Source organism: Perognathus longimembris, chromosome 9 (genome assembly GCF_023159225.1).
Source record: "Perognathus longimembris pacificus isolate PPM17 chromosome 9, ASM2315922v1, whole genome shotgun sequence".
Taxonomy (NCBI): Eukaryota; Metazoa; Chordata; class Mammalia; order Rodentia; family Heteromyidae; genus Perognathus; species Perognathus longimembris.
The window spans coordinates 48,547,763-48,569,600 of NC_063169.1; the positions used below are offsets into that span (position 1 = coordinate 48,547,763).

Here is a 21,838-nt window from a genome sequence, read left to right on the forward strand (position 1 = left end):
CAGAGATACCTGTTATTTTCCAGATGGTGCACTGATTATGTGATCTGATTATGTCTGTGTAGAAGAGGCTCCTTTTTCTATTTCATGTAAAGTGCCATGTGGATAGCTGTACCTAAAGAAAGCAAAAAAACGTTACTCGCATTTGTAAGCAGACACTATGTAGCAGAATTAATGCAACTACTAAAGTGGAATGGCAGCTTAAATTTGAATATATAAGACTACACTAAATTCTAGGAAGTATAAGGGGCAAGGAGAGAAGAGGGAGAGAAAGAAACAAAGATTAGGAAGGAAAGGATAAGGGAAGCAAGACAGGTCACCAGAAACTTTAACTACATTATACAATACACCCAAGCCTTTTATCCCCCCTACTCTTTCTCAGAACAATAATGGGGATAATCATTAATATTTTTACACTTTTTAGTGACTCTAAATTACTGAAGAACAAGTGAATACTTCAGGCTGACATTTGTCTGTTTCAACTCCATGTTTCGATAGATAAAATTTGCACCCTATCTTCCATTATAAGTCATGGCCTCTTTATAGATAATCAACGTCTATTCATACAAAGTATTCTCACCTCCCTGTAATTTTATAACAGCCATTGTGCTGAGAATCTTGCTTACATAATGAATGAGCTGTACTCTATCCCATGCATTATTAGAGCTAATAGGGATCAGAGATCAAATCCCATTAATGTTTATGTTCTGACATATAATAGAACATAACTAATGATAAACACCCATCTTACTATGTCTCAGGTCATAGTTCTACTTTTCATTCTTGGTAGATTTACCTATCAGAGGAAATTTTTTTCAGATTTTATATGAAAAAAAGAAAACATTGCTTTTCCTAAGGAATGGATTTATTTTTATATAATAATAATCTTCTCAAGAACTCCTTACTTGTTTTCTGTCAAGAACTGCCCATCTCAGGACTTTGGGGCCTATGACACTGAACACTGTGCCCTGCTTTTCTGCCTGGTTTTATTTTCCCTAAGATAGAGTCACTTTTCCCTTTACCCCTATTTTCTGTCATGTTAATTTTACCTTGTTTTAAAGATTTGTAATGACCTTAAATCTTTCTTTCAAGTAAAGTGGGAATATATAGGTTCCACAGATATATTTATTTTCAAATCATTTTCAATACTGTGGAGAACATATTGAAGTTTGAATGAGAAGTTAAACAACATGTCCATCTTTGGGGTTTAAAATATCATGAAACATTCTAATTCAATATATATACTCAGGAGTTCAAGAAATAATCATCTCATTGAGGTCATTCTTATTTATCTCAATGAACTTCTCTAAGTATTGTCTTAATATTCAATGGTATATATTTTATGAAAGGTGAAGCTGTTTTGCCTGTTCTTTTCACTCTAATGCCATTCCTATGTCCTCTCTACAGTTTATGTTTGATAATCAATTGGAAGAGAGATAATGATATCACAACCCATAATCCTTTCTTTCTCAATATGGCTTAGGCCCAAAGCCTCCTTGTGGTTATATTTGGAAAAAAATATATTTCCTTTTGACATTTATTCAAACATTAAGTCAAACACAAATATGGTTTTGGCAGGTTAAAAAGAAATATTTTTTACTGTTATTTTTATTTGACAGTACTGTACTTTTGAACTTAGGGCCTCTCCTTTGTTAAACAAGTGCCATTACTGCTGAGCCCTGCTTGTTTTTGCTTGTTCTTTTTGAAATTATGGTATCACTTTCTGCCCTGGTTTGAATTTATCTAGGCTTCCTGCTAGCAAGGATAGCAGGCACACACTGCTGTATCCAGATCTTGTTATAGAAGTTTCAAGAATATATTTCTGCCCACCTCGCCTCAAACTGTGACCCTAACAATCTCATTCAGCCTTCTAAGGAACTAGGAACTACAGACAAGAAACACATGCCCTGATCACTGTGATTTTCTTACAGTGAATACAAATAATGTCTGTACTTACCTTCAAGTTGAAACTGATTAAAATTAATTGTACAGATAGCTCACCCTGTAATCCTAACTATTCAGGAGACTGATATCTGAAGATCACAGTTCAAAGCCAGCCAATCAGAAAGTCCTTGAGACTCTGATCTCCAATTAACCAACAAAATACTAAAAGTGGAGCTGTGGCTCAAGAAGTAGAGCACTAACTCTGAAAACAGTGTCCAGTTCCTAAGTTCAAGTCCCAGGACTAGCACGTGAACACTGCCCTCCCCCCCATCAATTGGATTGACAGTAAAAAACTCAGAGTGAAAGGTGAAGCTTATCTATGTTTGTAGCCATGTAGATAAGTTACAGGTACCATTTCTCTTGAAACTTTGGAAGCAGAATTCTTGTTTTTACCCCTTAGCATTGTTTTCACAAGTAGTTTTGGATTAATCAACCATCTTTGTTCCAGTTCTATATCTTAACAATACTAGGGCTAGACCCGTGGAAAGGTCCTCTGCATAGGTCAGAATATGACCATGAGGCAGTGGCTTAACAAAATACCACTTTTCTGACTTCTAGGAATATAACATCTGGTGACGGTTTCTATCAAAGGTATAAGAATGACCCAATTTGTTCATTAAAATGTGATTCTAAAATGTCTGCAAATTCATCTTTGACAAAGTCCTTTTAGGTCTACAAAAATCTCAGGCTTAGAGGCATATAAACAATAAACTTTCTTTCTCATCCTCCAAGAACTTGAGAGGTCTAAGATCATGCATTGGCACCGTGGGTATCCAATAAGGACCATCCTTTAAACTCACAGATGGCCATATTTTTGCTGTAACCTTAGGTAGTAGAAGGGTCAGGGGTCACTGGAGTCCCTGTATAAAATGCTGTCTCCTTCCTGCCTTCATGATCAAATCGCCTCCCCGAACCCACGTCTACATCCCATCACATGAGAGTTAAGTTTCACCTTAAGAATTTGAGGTTACATAAACCTCCATGTACAGCAATGACTTCCAGCAATAAGGAGTTGACTGTGGCAACTCCATACCTGGTAATTTATAATACAGACATATTTTAGAAAGGGTAAGTTAGATCTTGAAAATCAATTCCTTCCATCAGCTCAGCGTTCCTCATATCTAATATGAATTGGAAGCATCGACAGAGCTTTTTAAACTGCCAGGTGGCTGTTCCCAGCACTGGAATTTTTGACCCAGTAAGTCTATGGCTGGGCCTGGAAATCAGCATTTTTAACAAGTCCCCAGGCAGTGCTGTGGTTCCATGGATGAAAGACCACATCTCACACTCCTGGCTGTAATACTTGTACTGAATATGTGTGCCTGTTTCTGACCAGTGAAAATCTGAGCAATATCTCTAGACATAAATAATCAGGATTTATGATGTCGCAAAGAGTACTTCAAATATGTCTTCAAATAGCAGAGAATGTCTCTGAGGTCACGCAGACTTCCCATTCTAGGGGTATTCGTGGAACATATTATAGAAATAAGTATTCAGCAGACAAGAGTTGGAGAAACTCTCTTCAGCTCACCAAATTAATGTCCCGTAGAGCATACTTCAGGAAACTTTAGTCTAAACTTTAAATGGTATAACTGTGTAAATGTTTCAATTCACCATTTTTTTGAACTTTCATTTGACACAGAATTCTTTTTTCAAATGAAATCTTGCCCAGAACACCAACCTATAAAACAGTTCCTTGGCAGAGCACACATCATTTGTAGACACCTGGAGAATGCAAAGAGCACAGCTCGAAAGCCCACTCGATGCATAATAAGCCTGGACTCCTGGATGGATGTTACTGCTGGAAGGCAGCTTTGAGACCTCATCTATAACCCTTGTCCCCAGATCCCTTACTCCTTCCCTCGGTCCTTTAAAAAATGAATGTGAGAAGGCTGTGTGGAGATGCAAGGCAGAGTTCATGTGCTGAGATCTCACTGCTAATAGTATTTCCATGCCAGTATTTTATTTCATATATATGTATTTATTATATATTTATTATATACACATGTGCATGCACACACACACACACACACACACACACTGTCTTTTCAGTAATGCAGTAAGATCTTGTTTTTTCAGCTTTTGAGTGTTGTCTACACATCTCATTATTTCCTTCGAACCTGAAAAAGGTTTGACCCATTTCATTTGTATCCTTTCCTTTTGAGTTTAGAATACTATATTTTAATGAGTGTGCCCCTGCAAACAAATCTGAGACAGAGCGCTATGGCAGATTTCCCTCTTTGTGGCTGTATCTGTTTCCCAGAAGGAAAATTTTGTGTTATTTGGAGATGGCACAGGTGTAGAATGACAATTTTACATGTGACATTTTTGTTTACCAATATACACAATTTGTTTTATAACCCCTTCCCCTCCACAGCTGTAAGTGAAAAGGCTATACAGATAAATGAAACACTAGGAAGTCAAGACAAAGCCTGGGAGAGAAATTTACAAGAGCTTCAAAAAGAGATTGATCAGATGATGAAAGAACTCAGGAAGAAAAATCTAGATTCAAAAAAGGAAGTTGCTGAAGAAGAGTTGGTGTGAGTAGATCTCTCTTCTCTCCTCATTTCCTAAACTGAGCTTTGGAAAGTATTTATAGTTTTGAAAGCAATTTTCCATCTTGTGAGCAGATGATTACTTACTTTCTGAACTGGAGATGTTTGCTATTTATTTGTAATTTACTTATTTAATTATATCTCAATCTTGTTCTACAATGAATCAAGAGCATACTTTATAGATTTTTAAAAATCAGGTAAACTATCCTTTCTGGTGCTAACCTTCCTAAAGTTGTCAATTAACCCTCATTAGAGGGATTCCTGATGTATCAACAAAAATTTTCTTTAATACGAATCCCTTTAGATAAATAAAATTTTGACTTTACCAGAATATTCTATACCATTTCACTTTATGATGTACAGCTGAGTTAAGCCTAAGAAATTATGGAATCATTTAGTATGAAGAAGAGTAGACCAAAACAATGGTATTAAAATAGCATGGCAAAAATATAACCTTCGATGCCTATTTTTTAGCAAACACATCAGTATTTATCTTTCCACTTTTGAAGTAATAGAGAAGATGTATCACGGTGAAGCTAGTGTTTTATTTTATTATGAGAAGAGAACCATTAAACTCATTTCATTCAGGGTATGATAAGAATGACCTGAGAGCCTTGACAATCAAAAATTAATCTTACTAATAAATGTTAAAGCTGAGAGGGTTTTGTTTTAATTGATGAAAGAATTGACCACTTTTAGATATCTGACTCTGTGCATACTGAATCTGCTTTTCATGTTTTTTGTGAGTATTTTAACCTTTCTTTTTGTTAGCCACTCTTTGTAACACTGTTTAATATCGGTAAGCACTGAAGTAGTAGTATGACCATCTATGTTTTGGGTTGGTTGTTCCAGAATTGCAGAAAGCCTTCTGAAGAAAATGAACAGACTGTTTGGAGAGCCCAGGAGAAAAACTGAAGAAATGGAGAAGGATCTTCAGCAGAAACTAGATGACTACAAGAACAAACTTGATGATGCTTGGGACCTGTTGCAAGAGGCCACAGATAAGATCAGAGAAGCTGATTACTTATCGGTTGCCAACCAAAGAAACATGACTGCATTGGAGGTGAGTGTGGAAGCCCACCCCTTACAGTCCTGGATAACAGTAGTGGGCTGTAAATGGCTGGAATTGTCAAGGTGATACACATTCACAAAAGTCAAAAATGACAGGGGCAACCATGCTTTGGAGGGCTAGACCTGCAATCCTAGTCACTCACAGGGCTGATAACTGAGACTCCATCACAGTTCAAAGCCAACCTAAACAGAAAAGTGCATGATTCTCTTAACTCCAATTAGCCAACATAAAGCTGGAAGTGTGCTTCAAGTGGTGGAACTACAGCTTTGAATGAAAAAGTCAAGCAAGAGTGAGAAACCTTGAATTGCAGCACACAGTTCTGGCCCCAGCGCTGGCATACACACAAAATGAAAGCCACACATAGAGGGAGAATGGCCATTCTCTCTGTGTGTATCATTAATGATCATTTTGTACTTAGTCAAATAAAGTTTAGAACACTTAGATTATTAAAGAATGTTTTGGTTTTTGCCAGTCCTGGGGCTTGAACTTGGGGCCTGGGCATTGTCCCTGAACTTCTTTTGCTCAAGGCAAGCACTCTACCACTTGAATGCTACTTCCAGCCTTTTCTATGTATGTGGTACTGAGGAATCAAACCCTGGGCTTCATGCATGCAAGGCAAGAACTCTACCACTAAGCCACATTCCCAGCCCTGATTATTAAAAAAATTTAAGGCCAATATGTCACAGGACATAGAAATCAGGGAACCTTGCTCCCAATAACAACCATATTATTAACTAGAAGTAGAAATTAAGCCAGTTAGTTAACATCTGTAAACATTAATTCTCAACTCTGCAGTGTGTGTGTTTTGTCAGTGTATATCTAGATTATTTTCAGGCCCTCACAGGATATGATTTTGAAAATTTGCAACTTGATATACAAACCTAGTTCAGAGATCTGGCTGCCAAAAATAGCATGCATGTTTTCTGTATTCTCTGTGGAACTTGAGTGTGGGAGAAATCACTAAGACAGATCAGAACTTAGGGAAAATTTTTACTCCCCTTTGTCTATGCAATCCATGTGTTCGATACAAATGGCCTTTTTTAAAGGATGAACATAGCAATTGCGGATTCTTTTCTCCTCCTTTTTGTCATAAAAAAGAAGTTATGAGCAGCTACAGAGTGCAGCTGGGCCTAGAACTACAACAGATTCTATGTTATATATTCTTTCTTTGCTTTTATTGAGTTTCTTCCTGGATCTTAACATGGTGCATGGTTACTTTCTTAGGACTAGATTTAGCACATAGAATTCTGCAATCCTGTATTTGGCATTTAAACAGCTTTCTTTCCAGACACCAGACAATCTTTGTTGCTTTCAAAGTCCCAAGAATGTTTGGGGTTTGATGTGTAACCCCCAAATGACTTCTATGCTTAACTTTAATCACTGGTGATGAGACAAGTGTATTTGATTCAGTCTTAGCCCATTCTATTGTTCTGTTGAGTAAGTTATAATAAAATAACAGTGTGCATGATGAAAAAAAAAAGCACTTGACCTCAATAGGTCCAGAAGCAATAGCTGACTTGTATGTCTTCTGGGTGGGTATACATCACACATGCAATCTTAACCACTTGGGAGGCAGTAATCAAGGGACTATAGTTTAAGACCAGCCTGGGCAAAAAAGTTCTCAAGAGCCCATCTCAACCATAAAATCAGAGCTGTGTGGCAGAAACATGTCATCCCAGCTTTGTGAAAAGTGTAAATAGGGAGATCATTGTCCAGTTTGAGGCATAAACTGGACAGCCTACTTAAAAAATAAGTAAAACAAAAAGGACTGAGGGTATGTTTTAAAGGACATTGTGCTTACCTACAAGGCCCAATATGGATAAAATTAGTAATAATAAAATGTATCTAATATCTAACCACAACAAAACTGACAACAGCAACAGATCTATATTTCCTTTACCCACTAATTCCACTTTCAATAGTAACTCAGCACTCTAGCAGAGTATAGGCTCAATTTTAAAATATTTTCTGGTCCTTCTTTGGGGATTTAGTCTTGTCATCATGGTAGAGGATTAAGGAGACTCACTGTCTTCATAACCAATGGATGTAAACTTAATCAATTTGTACTCCACTGACACACTAGCAATATTCAAGAGAAAGCACGGCCTGGAGTGGCAGGCGGCTGTACGGACTTCTCATCACTGGCTTTGCCATGATCCATACAGCTCAGTAATGCTCGAGTGGTGTCATTTACTTGGAGGGCAATTGCTCCACTTCATGGCAACAGTTCAAGAAATTAAAATTACCTGTGTGGGAGAGCATCATAAGCAGTGGAGAAGCATTTCAAGAAGAATCATTGTAGCATAGTAAATGGTGCTTTCAGCTGCTTTTCCTTCAGTGATATTTAAAACCAACAGCCATCATTCTTGGATTCCCACCCGTACCCACAACCCCCAGAGAGCCCTAGAGCATATATAGTCAGTATTAAAGTTCTAAGTCATTATTTTTGTAATAATTTTATATTCTGTGCTTAATGAAGAGTATATTTAAAAATTTACTGGATAAAATAGAAAAACTAAGTAAATTAATATAAAGTATAAGGTTGGTGCTAAGTTAACTCCCCCACCCTGAAAAAAAGGGAAAAAAAGAATCATCTAGAGTTTGTGAAACACACAGGACCTGTTGGCCACACAGACTCTGAATGGACTGTGTAGCCCAATACACAGATTCTTGGGGTGCATTTGCTGTCCAGCAAGATTGGAGAAAAATAGGAACATTTGACTTGCTGGATTGAACAATAGTCTCTTTAAACATAAACCACCTTAATCTCTATACCTTAATGAATAGGATATAATTGAGTCCCAATTCAAATGTTATGTTTATGTGAATGTGCTGAGCATGAATTTTTTATTATGAAAAAGCTTTCATTAAGCCCTCATTACATTCAGAAAGTGTGCTGAACAGAAAGTTGATTAGATCAAACACTGGCCATCATGATGTCCTTGGAGTAACAGCATCAGTATCTTCTAGAAAGTCATTTTAAAAAATGGATCATCTCAGTCCCTACCTCAAACTTTCCAACTCAGAAACTGAGTGACCATCAACCCATGTTTTTGAAAATCCCTCCAAATCCAGGCCTAGTGGTGTACCCTATAATCTCCAGCACTTAGAAGAAATGAAAAATTCCCTCAGTGACTTATATAGCCTCAACTTTGCAAACCATTGATATAAAGAATAAAATACCATCTTTTATGAGGTATGTGCATCTCTACCTCATCGAAGGTACCAACAAAGTAAACATTTCTATAGACTATAATCATCATGGAAGTAAGCAAAGAAAGGCTTTTCAGCAGCCATGACATTCCTGATGTGCCCTAAATGGCCTAATCTGTAGAAACAGAAGGAAAATAATGCTCTAGAAAAGAGTTTGCAAATGTATAAAGAGTAAAATGTAAGGCATTGAGAGAAAATTAGTGGTTAATAGAATTGGACACATAACTGCTTAAGAACAAGCAGATGAATGTTTGCTAGATAGCCAGCAAAGAAAAAAAAGAAAAAAAGGAGAGTCCAGCCTTGAATCAGTGAATTGCATTGTGAAATTCAACTCAGGACTTTGCTGAATATCCCCAAAGTTAAGAGAGCAATTCAAAAATACAGTTATGGGTTCAAATTACATTTGGTTGAATTTATGATGGCCTTCTGTATACTGAGAAGTTGGCTTTGGATTATAAAATGGTGAGGTTGTTGGGCACTGGTGGCTCACACCTGTAATCCTAACTACTATGGAGGTAACTACTCAGGAGGCTGAGATCTGAGGATCATGGCTCAAAACCAGCCTGGACAGGAAAGACCATGAGATTCATATATATATATATATATATATATATTATATTATATTTTATTTATTGTCAAAGTGATGTACAGAGAGGTTCCAGTTTCATATGTTAGGCCTTGGGTACATTTCTTGTACTGTTTGTTATCTCCAATTAACCACCCAAAAAACTGGAAGTAGCTCTGTGGCTCAAGTGTTAGAGCACTAGCCTTGAACTGAAGAGTTCAGGGGCAGTGCCCAGGCCCAGAGTTCAAGCCCCATGACTGACAAAATGAAAAAAAAGAAAGAAAATTGTGAGGTTTTAAGCTAACAAAGTAGGTTGGATAATATTTAAATGTCTACCATGTTGAGGTGTTATTGGTAACCAGTATATTTTAAGATTGAATATAAATGATTATTGGTCTTGTATAATTTAAAATTTTGGACATTTTAGTCATTTACAGTATATAATATTATCACTATTATTTTTGGACAAGGCACTGGGATTTTTTCTTATATTAAGAATAATATTTGTGGGCCTGGGGATATGGCCTAGTGGCAAGAGAGCTTGCCTCGTATACATGAGGCCCTGGGTTCAATTCCCCAGCACCACATATACAGAAAACGGCCAGAAGTGGTGCTGTGGTTCAAGTGGCAGAGTGCTAGCCTTGAGCAAAAGAAGCCAGGGACAGTGCTCAGGCCCTGAGTCCAAGGCCCAGGACTGGCCAAAAAAAAAAAAAAAAAGAATAATATTTGTGACAGGTTTTTGACAAGTATTATATTTAGAGAACATATAGGAATGCCCAGGTCAAAAGTGTTCTTCTAAACAAATAAGCCACAGCAAAAGAGAGCAAATGAAGCCAAATCTGATCCTTGATGTCCTCAAACCCTACTAACTCCTACCTCTCAACAGGTCCTCATGAGGATGCTAAAAACTCAAAACAGATGTGGTCATCCAAATATTTCTAGGGTTGAGGGAGACAGAAAAATTTTAAACCAGAAAACCAACAATTCAGATAGAGGGAAATGCTAAGAAGAAATTTAAGCAGCCTAGTGGGGAATTAGAATAAAATCGATGCATGGTTAGGATATAAATGTCAGGACCGTGTTATGGTTTGAAGGTGAAGTGTCTCCCACAGGCTTATGTGTTGAATCTATTATCATTATTATTAACTGGGAGACTAAGTGAAAGATTTACTGAGGTGATGGCTTCATACTAGATATTGAGAGAGCTTGAAAGAAAAGAGTGCCTACCTAGGTACGAACAGAGCTCTGAAGTACTAAGTGATCTTAGGGAAGGTAACAGCACAGCTCATTCACATGTCGCACAAAAATCGGCTCCAGAAGATGATGCTGGAAATGGTATTTGGATTCTAGGAAGCTTTGAATGCAGACTACTTGGGGTTAGGTCAATTCCAGTAACAGAGAGAAAACTGACGCTCTATTGGACTGAAATAAATAAGAGGAGTAATTCAAAGAAGCAAAAACAATTTATGTGGAACCATCTGTCTCAAAGTCTTCTTTTGTATCCTTGTCAAAGAACAGATTGAAAAGGAAGGAATAATTTTCTCTATTAAAGGAGAAATGGGAAACTAGCTTTTACAGATTCCTGGAGAAACCACCCTACAACCCATAACAACAACAACTAAAAGTGATGTTCAACTTGCAAAGCTCAGGAATGAATTAAGATCTAATGAATTAGAATTTAAAAGCTGAAACACAATCAACCTGGAAATACAAACAGAATAGTTAACAAGTATATGTATGGCATATGTTTAAAGAAAAAGGGTCACTGTATCTAGGCCTCTTTTTTGTTCCTTAGTGCAGGCTTTCTCTAGTAAGTTATTTCATATCCTACACATTCCATTCCTTCATTTCATTTATTGATTATTATTATTATGAGCACTAATTTTATCATTACTTAAAAAAGATACATCCACAACTCATTGGATCTCCCTCCTTTTGGGTTAGTTAGCTTTCTGTTACTCTGACAAAATACCTGAGATAAACAGCTTATGAGGAAATGTTTGCTTTGTCCCATTGTTTCAGAGGTTCCAGTTCATAGTCAGTTAGCTCCATTGCTTTTTGGAGCTGTGAAAAGCAGAACAACATGACAAGGAGAGGTACACAGAGAAAAGCTACTCAAATCATGGTTAAGGCGAAAGGAGGGGTGCATGACAACATCTCAACACACCTACAAAGGCTTGCTTGCCTGTTGACACTAGGTTCTCCCACCTCCCCTTAGCACCACAGATAAGCCTTCAAACCTCTAGAGTACATGGCTTTTGTGAGCATATAAGATCCAAACCTTTATACTCCTCCACAGAAGCCGTAAGGAACATGACTTCTTCTTTACATATCCTTAGGGCTTAAAACAATGTCAGCACCAAGGAAAAACAGGTTTTTTTTTTCAGTGAATAAATAAAATGCCTTTAAGGAAACTTAACTTCAAATCTCCATCTTTCCTCATTTCAAAGAGAATATAGAAATATCTCATATGAAAATTACCCATCTCTAAACTCACTTTAGTCTCCACTCCATCACTTTTGCTCTAGCACAGGAACATATTTCAATTTTGCATGTCAATTGGCTCCCGAAAACAGAGGTTTGCAACAGATACTAATTCACACAGGGAATATAGCTCTTTACATACACACATGAAAATTCTTCTTCCCATTGGTATAGCAGTTTTAAGTTACTGTGATTCATTAATACAAACAAATTCTGTTGGGAAAATGAATTCTTGAATTCCTGTATTAATACTACTTTAGATGGTACAAAAGTCAAGGACTAAACTGACAATTGCTTAGAAATCTGTGACTGAAGAAATATGACAATATCAGAGACATAGACAGTGCCCCCACGTTTGTTGTCTGTGAAGAGGGACTGAAGAGTGAAACGTTCCCCTGAATTAACAAAAGATATGAGTAACTGAGTAAGTTCAGTGTCGGAAGCACAATTCCCTAACTTCATTTTTTTTTCATTTGGAACTACTTATTGAGGAAGTTCTTCTGAGTACTAGAGAGATAGGGACATATAAGACCATGCTTTATGGAATTTATGTTGTAGTGTGGGTGGTCTTCAATGTACCCATAAAAAACATGTAATATACCTGTAAAGTCAAGAAGCATAACATAACTTCCATGCAAGAGGTTTATGGTTTTCTAAGACATGATCATCTGTTTCTGGTATTGTATGATACATTCAACATGTCACCCATCATTAGCCATGCACAGTTTAGTAGGCTGGGACTTGCTCTGGTCTCTGCACATGCATCTGTGATGCTTTGATGCATCTGATATTCATTAAGTGACCTGTGCTTTTAGAAGCCCCAGAAGTAATTGAGATGGTTCAACTTATATACCACATAAAATTTATCTATGGTTCTATAGTTTATGGATACCAATAGACTATAATTAAAGTAAGTTAGTGCTTGGAAGGAGAGGGAAATGATTACTATCATTGGTAACAATGATACAGCCCTTGCTCTGTGCCAGACAGTGCTCCAAGCCAAATCCTCTCTACTTCTGCCATGCTTGTCAAGCGCTGGTTCAGTCACTTAGTGTCCCAGAAGGAACTGTGATTGTACATTTCCAAAACAGCTCCCAGGCTATGATCACTGTTCCAAGTGAATGTGGGACACACGTCCTGGCTGAAGCAGGTTTCATAGCCTGTGAAGCTGACTGACCTCTTCCCCAAGTAGATTGTTACCTGAATGTGGCTTTCAATCACTGTTCCTAGTCTGCATAGAATGATTGGATGAGCATATTAGGTGGTCGAGGAACTGACCACAAGCAGAAAAGAGAGAGAAATAGACCAGTTCTCTACTCAGTAGAGCCAAGTGCAAATGCAAAGGTTCAGAGATAACAAACTAACATGTACTAAGCAATCCATTGAAGTGGTTGATGAAAAGATTGGGAAAGAAGGCTAGGAAAGTGCACTCAGTACAAATAAGAAATCTGACTGCTATGCAAGACAATTTCTTTCACAGTCCAGGACCCAGGATCTTTCAGTAGATAAATTAGGATTCAATAAACTACACTATTCTATATTATCTTAAATAAGTCACTTGATGACTAAGTTCATTTCAGTTGCTGTAACAAAATATCCAAAATCCAGCGACTTGCACAGAAAATAGATTCATATCTATAAATCTAAAGGTTAGGCAATCAAAAATTAAGGTGCTGGCAGATTGGTATCAGATGAAAGCTGATTTTTTTTTGGCTCAGTGTAGCCAGGTTTTGTCCTGTGTCCTCACATGGTACAGTGGCAGATGAACTCCTTGAGACATTTTCATAAGAACATTGAGCCTATTTATGAGATTTCTGCCTTATGATCAAATCATCTCTTCAACTCCCCATTTCCTAATATTAACACTCCAGAGGTTAGGATTTCAACCTCTAAGTTAAAACCTTCATATTTTATGGTGATGCATACATTCATAATATAGCACTTAATGTATTCAACTTTTTACTCATTTAGAATTGAGTGAAAAGGAAACATATAAACTACTTGGTGCATACTAATATCTGAATGAACATAAACTACGTTCAGTATTAATATGAAATATATGAGGACAATGACCAAAATTTTAATTGTATCTATTAAATCCATAAATGAGTTGATGACTGGAAGGATATAAATGAATTGGAAAGATAACGAGAATAATAGACAAAGGAATGTTCCAAATGGAGGAATGGCAACATTTCTTTCTCATTGATTTCTTCTTCAAGGCTAGGAATGACTTTCTTGTAGTTTTGTGACAAGCTATAAGTTCCAAAGAAAAGTTAGAGTCTCTTCTCTTCTTATCAAACAGTCCATTAAGTTTATCCTTCAAGGTGATAAACTTTTTTTCTATGTCTTAAGAAATGTTTCTCCTAAGTTCCCTTAAAGAAAAGAAAAAATCTTGCTTCCTTGAGTTTTACTGAATTCCAATAGAATGAATCCATATTGATGCTCACAAAGTTCTCATTTGTATACGGATTTTTGAAATTTAATGCATTGTTTCAGTCCAAGTTGGTATGCTGCCACGTGTTCAGTAGTGCATTTCTGCACTTAAATTGTATTTAAGATTGGATACTTCACTTTGCGTTAACAGTAGTTTTAATCTGCCAGCTACTATCACATTATTTTCCTGCACTTGGATGAATTTGGACAACAGCATAGAGAAATTACGTGGTTAGGATCTTAAAAGAATAATCCTTGGGGGGCGCCGGCGCGGCACAGCGCGGGGTCGCCATGGCAGAGGGGCAGCAGCTCCGAGTGCAGGAGGCGGTGGACTCCATGGTGAAGAGTGTGGAGAGAGAGAACATCCGGAAGATGGCCTCATGTTCCGGTGCAGCGCCACCTGCTGTGAAGATAGCCAGGCGTCCATGCAACAGATGCACCAGTGCATCGAGCGCTGCCATGCACCTGTGGCTCAAGCACAGGCCTTGGTGACCAGTGAACTGGAAAAGTTCCAGGACCACCTGGCCCGATGCACCATGCATTGTAATGACAAAGCCAAAGATTCAATAGATGCAGGGAATAAGGAGCTTCAAGTAAAATGGCAGCTGGACAGTTGTGTGACCAAGTGTGTGGATGACCACATGCACCTCATCCCAACTATGACCAAGAAGATGAAGGAGTCTCTCTCATCCATTGGAAAGTAAAAGTCTTTGATAGTGAAGAAAAAAAAAAGAATAATCCTTGGGGGACTGGCTGGGAATTTATATAATCCTCATCTAACTACATTGTCAATATAATGTATCATGTATGTGAAGCTATTGTTTTAGATAACTCAAGAAAAGTAGCAATGTAGATGTGGAGAGGGTTTTATTCAAATAGCATATAGAACTAGATACAGTTTTACCCACATGACATTTGATGTCTATTTCTTCTACACAGAAAAAGAAGGAGGCTGTTGAAAGTGGTAAAGAAGAAATTGAGAACACTTTAAAAGAGGGTAGAGACATACTCGATGAAGCCACACGACTGGCAGATGAAATCACCTCAGTCATAGATGTGAGTATTGAGTGAAACCCAAAATTGAAAGAGATGAAGATGATGGCATAAGCTTTTATAAGTAAGAGATAGGGAGACATTTCAGTAACAGAAGCAGGTATTAATATTTGTGTTTGAGCAGAGGTAAAATGATTTTTGCATTATTGCAATATAATTGTGATCATCTGTTGGTAACTTTTGGAACTGCATTTTGTTGTACCGGGTATTGCATATGCCTGTGCTCTCATTGTTTCATGGTAATAAGGGACATTCCTGTTCCTAGGCCAGCACTTACAATCTGCTTCTGTATCACATAACATTAGTTAAAAGAGCAATGTAAATCTACAAAAAGACTTCTAGTGTACTGTCTAATGCATTTCATAGTGATATGCAGTAATAGAAATGCAAATGGTGTAAGAGATCCTAAATGACTGCCATTTGTACATTTATAGCTAGGAAGTAACCTTTAAAAAAAGATAGATTCTCCTTGATATAAATTGGCTTCATAAAGTTGCTAATTCTTTTTATTAAATAACAGCTTTTATTCACTATTTGCTTTTCTGCTATGCTAGTAAATTTTTTAAGTTTTATAAAAAAACAAAGTGTATGTAATTATGTCTCCTCGCAAGAAATTAGCACATTTATGGGGGGGTTGGATTCATTTGCTTTATTAAAAATGCCCCCTCCTTTTCTCTACTTATCAGTATGTTGAAGACATTCAAACTAAATTGCCACCAATGTCTGAGGAGCTTAAAGATAAAATAGATGACCTCTCCCAAGAAATAAAGGACAGAAATCTTGCTGAGAATGTATCCCGGGCTGAGAGCCACGCTGCTCAGTTGAATGACTCATCTGCCATACTTGACGGGTATGTCATTTGTAATTGGAAATGTCTGTGTTTCTTCATGTTTGACCAACAGCTTTGACAAGCAGAAATGGTAGAGCAATCACTTTCAAGTCTTGATTCCTGTAATTATGAACAAAAGAGCTATGCTACCTTTCCATGGGAGATTCTAATGAGAAGATTAAAGCTCTACTGGAAATTCTAAGTGGATTCAAAGGCATCTAAGTCTAAGTTAAAAGTAGATTCAAATAAAGCTTGTTAGGAAATGAACATGACACTAAGTTATATTTAGAAAATTATTTTTTGTTCTTTTTTGAAAGCACCATGGTTGCCTGCTTATTAACATTTAAATAATAACCTATAAACAAACTCTGCTTCAAATTTCAGTCTAGTAGAATCAAAACAATTTACTTTTTATATTTTTTTATATTTTTTTCTCAAATTTTTATTATCAAACTGACGTACAGAGAGGTAACAATTTACTTTTAAAAGGTGTCTTTTGTTACATAGATAACTGTATCCCCCCTGTACATCACTGTGACAATAAATTCTTTAAAAAGATGCCTTTTGAATATCTTACTTCATACATAAAATTTCAGTATTTTGTTTTGTTCTGTTTTTTTTTTCAAACTTAAGAAAGATATTACATGTTCTCCTTTGAATAGCAGCTCATGAGGCTGGGATTGTTGTGTAGGTTAGAGGAGAGAAAGGTGTGATGTTTTGTTCTGGTTTTTTTCAAACTTAAGGAAGATATTACATATTCTCCTTTGAATAGCAGCTCATGAGGCTGGGATTGTTGTGTAGGTTAGAGGAGAGAAAGGAGAGAGAATATGATGTGTTTGATTGGCAAAGAGCCGTGTAAGTAGAAGTGACATATTTCCTGTCTACTTTTATGACTGATACAATATAAACAGGCCATTTTCCCAGCTATTATTTCTCCAAATAAGTCTATATTAGTCAAAAACATGTGGAAGTCTATATTCTCATTCTTGATACTCATTGAAGCAAAGGAACTTCTATTGTTTAAAAACTATGGATTTACATTCCCCAATTCCTCTGTGTGTATGTGTGTGTGTGTGTGTGTGTGTGTGTGTGTACTTGTAGCACTGACCCTTGAACTCAGGGCCTCTTCTTCTTGCTTAGCTTTATCCCTCAAGGCTGACATGCTTAGAACTCAGCCTTCTGAGCAGCTAGGATTACAATTATGAGCTACCAATGCCTGACCATGGTTCATGTTGTAACAACCTTTTGCCATTTATAGTGGTAGGTGGAACAGCAAGCCAGGAATAAGTGGGTGGAATTCTACACCCTCCACTAGGGCTACGTGAGGCCTTTGAACAATAGTGGATGATTTAACCTTCTGAGATTTCTTCATCCTCCTCTAGGAAAATGCACTTACTGCTGAGATATTTTGTGAATGTGTCACAAGTGCTCTGAAACTTACTGTGTGCTTCCCAAATAATGTTCAGGATTATCTTACTGAATACCTGGTGTACATACTTACAAGAAGATTTGGGGGGCTGGGAATATGGCTTAGTGGCAAGAGAGCTTTCCTTGTATACATGAGGCCCTGGGTTCGATGCCCCAGCACCACATATATAGAAAACGGCCTGAAGTGGCGCTGTGGCTCAAGTGGCAGAGTGCTAGCCTTGAGCAAAAGGAAGCCAGGGACAGTGCTCAACCCCTGAGTTCAAGGCCCAGGACTGGCAAAAAAAAAAGGGGGCGGGGGAGATTGGGGAAGGATGTAATAAATTTTCATGACATACTGGTATTTTTTATAGCAGACTTGTTTAAGAATAATAATTTAGGTAGAGCACTAGAGTGCAGTAAAATAAATAGGTGTCTCATTATGATTTGTAATTATTGTAGTTACATTTGCAATGACCAGTTGTAACCCATATTTTAGTGAGGTAGTATTTCGAGTTCTAGTTCCTGTGAAATTCTGTTTTCTTTTTCATTCAATCTACCAGAATCCTTGAAGAGGCTAAAAACATCTCCTTCAATGCCACTGCAGCTTTCAAAGCTTATAGCAACATTAAGGACTACATTGATGAAGCTGAGAAAATTGCCAGCAGAGCCAAAGGTTTGGCCCAGGAAGCTACAACACTGGTAAGAAACTGGTATTGTGGTAAGAAACTATTACTATGTGAGAAGAGAAGTCAGTCTTTAAAAAAATAATAATAAATTCCTAACCTAATAAATTCCTAACCTAAAAAATTCAAATTTAAATGAGCTCTAAAAATGATAGTCAATGAGAATACTCATCTTGAATTGGATTGGAAGGTCTCTTTTAAATTTTATCCCAAAATAAATCCTCAATATACTGTAATCATAGCAAAACTCTCTTCTCAGTCAGCCACTACTTATCATTGTCAGGGGCCTGAAATTATTACAAATGTCAAGCAGATTTGTGGCATAGCTCACAAAACAAAAACAGGCAAATAAAATACTCCAGGAAGAAATTTATCACCATGAGTCCATATGTCGTCAGTAGTAATAAGTGCCCTGAAAGTGAACACTACTGTTAATAGTCACACTTACGTTTGGTGTATATAAAATTTGACCACCAAGGGTACCTTATTCAAAACAGATTGTGTATCTCCAAACTACATATGCTATTTTGGTGGACTGAACATCTCTTTACCTTAGACTTTGGTCTTGTTTGAAAGTGCATGTGGAACTAGCATTTTAGACTTTTGTATCCTAAGTTACATCCACTTACTTGAATATCTTCAGGAGTGACAAATCAGCACTTCAATGTCGAGCAACATTTTACAAATAAGATATCCAGTAAATTCCAGTAAATAGTAATACTATTTTAATAGTATTTAATAGTAATACTAATAGTATTTAATAGTAATACTATTTTAAGATAAAAGTTATCTCAAAAGAGGTAAACTGGGAGGTAAGATGTTCAGAAGCATCTTTCAGATATTCCTCATACAGAATTTCTTGGGGAAAGTAAAGTTTGAATAGTTGATTTGAAATGTAGGATGAATAAATGAGGGCATTAAAGATGAAGATCAATATTACCTTTGCTTCAATATATATAGGATAATATTTTATTAGCTCTTAGTGATTTAAATGAAATAACTACTCTGGGGCCATTATATTGTAATCACAATGAAAATATCATATTTAATCTAGAAATATTACATTTTCCTCTGTAATGAATTCATTGGACACTTTGTTTTGTTTGTTTTTTTAATTCAAGATAGTGACAAGATCATTGAAAAATTTCCCTATGCATAGTTATCCTCCTAATATGAAAGGTTTCACACCTAACCTGTTTTCATGTATTTTCTTCTAGATAGTATTATATAGTTAGAGATGCTGTTTCTTTCTCTTTTTTTTGCCAGTCCTGGGCCTTGGACTCAAGGCCTGAGCACTGTCCTTGGCTTCTCTTTGCTCAAGGCTAGCACTCTACCACTTGAGCCACAGCGCCACTTCAGGCCTTTTTCTATGTATGTGGTGCTGAGGAATCCAACCCAGGGCTTCATGTATAGGAGGCAAGCACTCTTGCCACTAGGCCATATTCCCAGCCCCAGTTTCTTTATTTTTTGAGGGAAGATTGGGAGTCTTTATTAAAATGCTGGCATCTGCAAGTGGACTCATGTCCCCCCAAATAACTTGCAGACTGAATGTAGCTAGCCCAAAGCTCATATAGGCCAAAACTACATAAGGTGTGAGGAATTAAACCTATCAAAAGTGTTTTACAACTAGTAAAACAAGAGAGGTGAGGAAAATTAGGGGCTTAGGGCAAGAATTCCCTGGTCAAGACTTTTCTGGAGCTAAACAATATGACACATCTGCAGTTCAAAAAATGACATATTTCATCAGTAGAGTTTGTAGGAAAGTCCCACTCCTCTATTAAGGTGCCAAGATGGTGGTGAGGACAAGATTGCCTTACTTAGACCTAGTATATATGAGGGAGGGGGATTATACAATATTTGAATCCAAGTTTTGATACAAAGGCTTCTGACACATAAAAGCAACATTGTGTGTAAGGATTTCATTATACACTCTTTTTTGTTGTTGATGTTTTGGATTTTTGTTTTGTTTTGTGGCAGTCGTGTGGCTTGAACTCAGGGCTTAGGTATTGCCCACTGCCCTTGAGCTTTTTTTGCTTGAGGCCAGCACTTTACCACTTGAACCATAGGTCCACTTCCAACTTTTTGGTGATTAATTAGAAATAAGAGTTTCATAAGACTTTCCTTCCTGGAAGGGCTTTGCCTCGTATACATGAAGCCCTGGGTTCAATTCCCCAGCACCACATATATAGAAAACAGCCAGAAGTGGCGCTGTGGCTGAAGAGGCAGAGTGCTATGGCCTTGAGCAAAGAGAATCTAGGGACACAAAGATACTAATAGTAAGAAGTAGTTTCTCACCATTAATGCCTCACCTCATCATCTAACATCAATGATGAGTTCTAGGTCATTCTTCATTGTTATTCCTTTTTTCTTTCCATAGCTGTGTAAAAATAATCAAACATCTGACAAAGTACATTCTAAAGAGAATCACTGTTTTATTCAATAACTACCAACAAGAAATGAATATAGATTTCTCCCCAGTAGTGTGTTGGAGTATGTTTGGTCGCTACAATAAATAAAATTTTAAGAGGATATTATGTTATAGTTAATTTTTTTCTGGAAAAAATATTTGTCTAACATTTAGTTGGACAATTACCTGGCATCTTGTAAATATAAGACTGGCATTATTGTTAACATTACAGATAAACAGAAAAGAATCAGATTAAGTTTATGACTTATCTATAAAAGAACTCAAAGGGTAGCAATAGAAAAGAGTTCTACTCACTTGTGTTTAGCTTTAGGAAGAATATAATGAATTAGGAAGAACAAAATCAAAGGAACAAAGAGAATGTTTGCAATAGAGAAAAAAGACCTAATAGACAAGCAATGAAATGACCAATTACCACTGTGAAAAAAAAAAGACAATTTAGGGCTGGGGAGATAGCCTAGTGGCAAGAGTGCCTGCCTCGGATACACGAGGCCCTAGGTTCGATTCCCCAGCACCACATATACAGAAAACGGCCAGAAGCGGTGCTGTGGCTCAAGTGGCGGAGTGCTAGCCTTGAGCGGGAAGAAGCCAGGGATGGTGCTCGGGCCCTGAGTCCAAGGCCCAGGACTGGCAAAAAAAAAAAGACAATTTAAGAAAACAAGAATAATTGAAACAGTAGAGCCAATAAAACAAATATAAGGTAGAAGTCAACCCTAAGCAAAATGAACACCATATTTTAGAAACAGCTTCATCATTTAAAATTTACAGAAGTATAATTAACACATAGGGATAATTAAGAATAGAATTGAAAGAAAAAATAAGAAGTTTATCCTTTATAAGTTAGGAGGTATTATATTCAATTGCAACTTACTGTATGGTATTCTTACATACCGAATAGTAACTACTATTCTTGCAATGATAATTTCTTTAACTGTAAGAATGAATACTATTTAAAACTAGGAAATCATTCAAGAACTAGTACTATTTTTCTGTAAATGTAGGATAAAAAAGAACTACATAATGTTTGTTTCTCTACATTCAAACTCTGTATTTAATATTTCTCTTTGATGAGTGAAAAAGAAAAAATATACATTTTAAATATGGAATATGGGCATTCATTAACTATAATGTATAGGCTTATTTCTGAGCCTTTTATTTTGACCTATTGTCTGTAC

General features: G+C 36.8%; 1 protein-coding gene and 1 pseudogene across 1 annotated transcript in view; both read left to right on the plus strand.

Moving 5' to 3' along the window:
- Window positions 1-21,838, plus strand: part of Lama2 (laminin subunit alpha 2) — a 547,138-nt gene that overhangs the window by 434,953 nt on the left and 90,347 nt on the right. Inside the window, exons 36-40 of the mRNA XM_048354062.1 lie at window positions 4,319-4,481; window positions 5,349-5,559; window positions 15,206-15,322; window positions 16,006-16,169; window positions 18,116-18,254. Of these exons, the coding sequence (XP_048210019.1) occupies window positions 4,319-4,481; window positions 5,349-5,559; window positions 15,206-15,322; window positions 16,006-16,169; window positions 18,116-18,254 (794 nt within the window). The remainder of the gene's footprint in view (window positions 1-4,318; window positions 4,482-5,348; window positions 5,560-15,205; window positions 15,323-16,005; window positions 16,170-18,115; window positions 18,255-21,838) is intronic.
- On the plus strand, window positions 14,558-14,970 carry LOC125357278 (annotated as a pseudogene).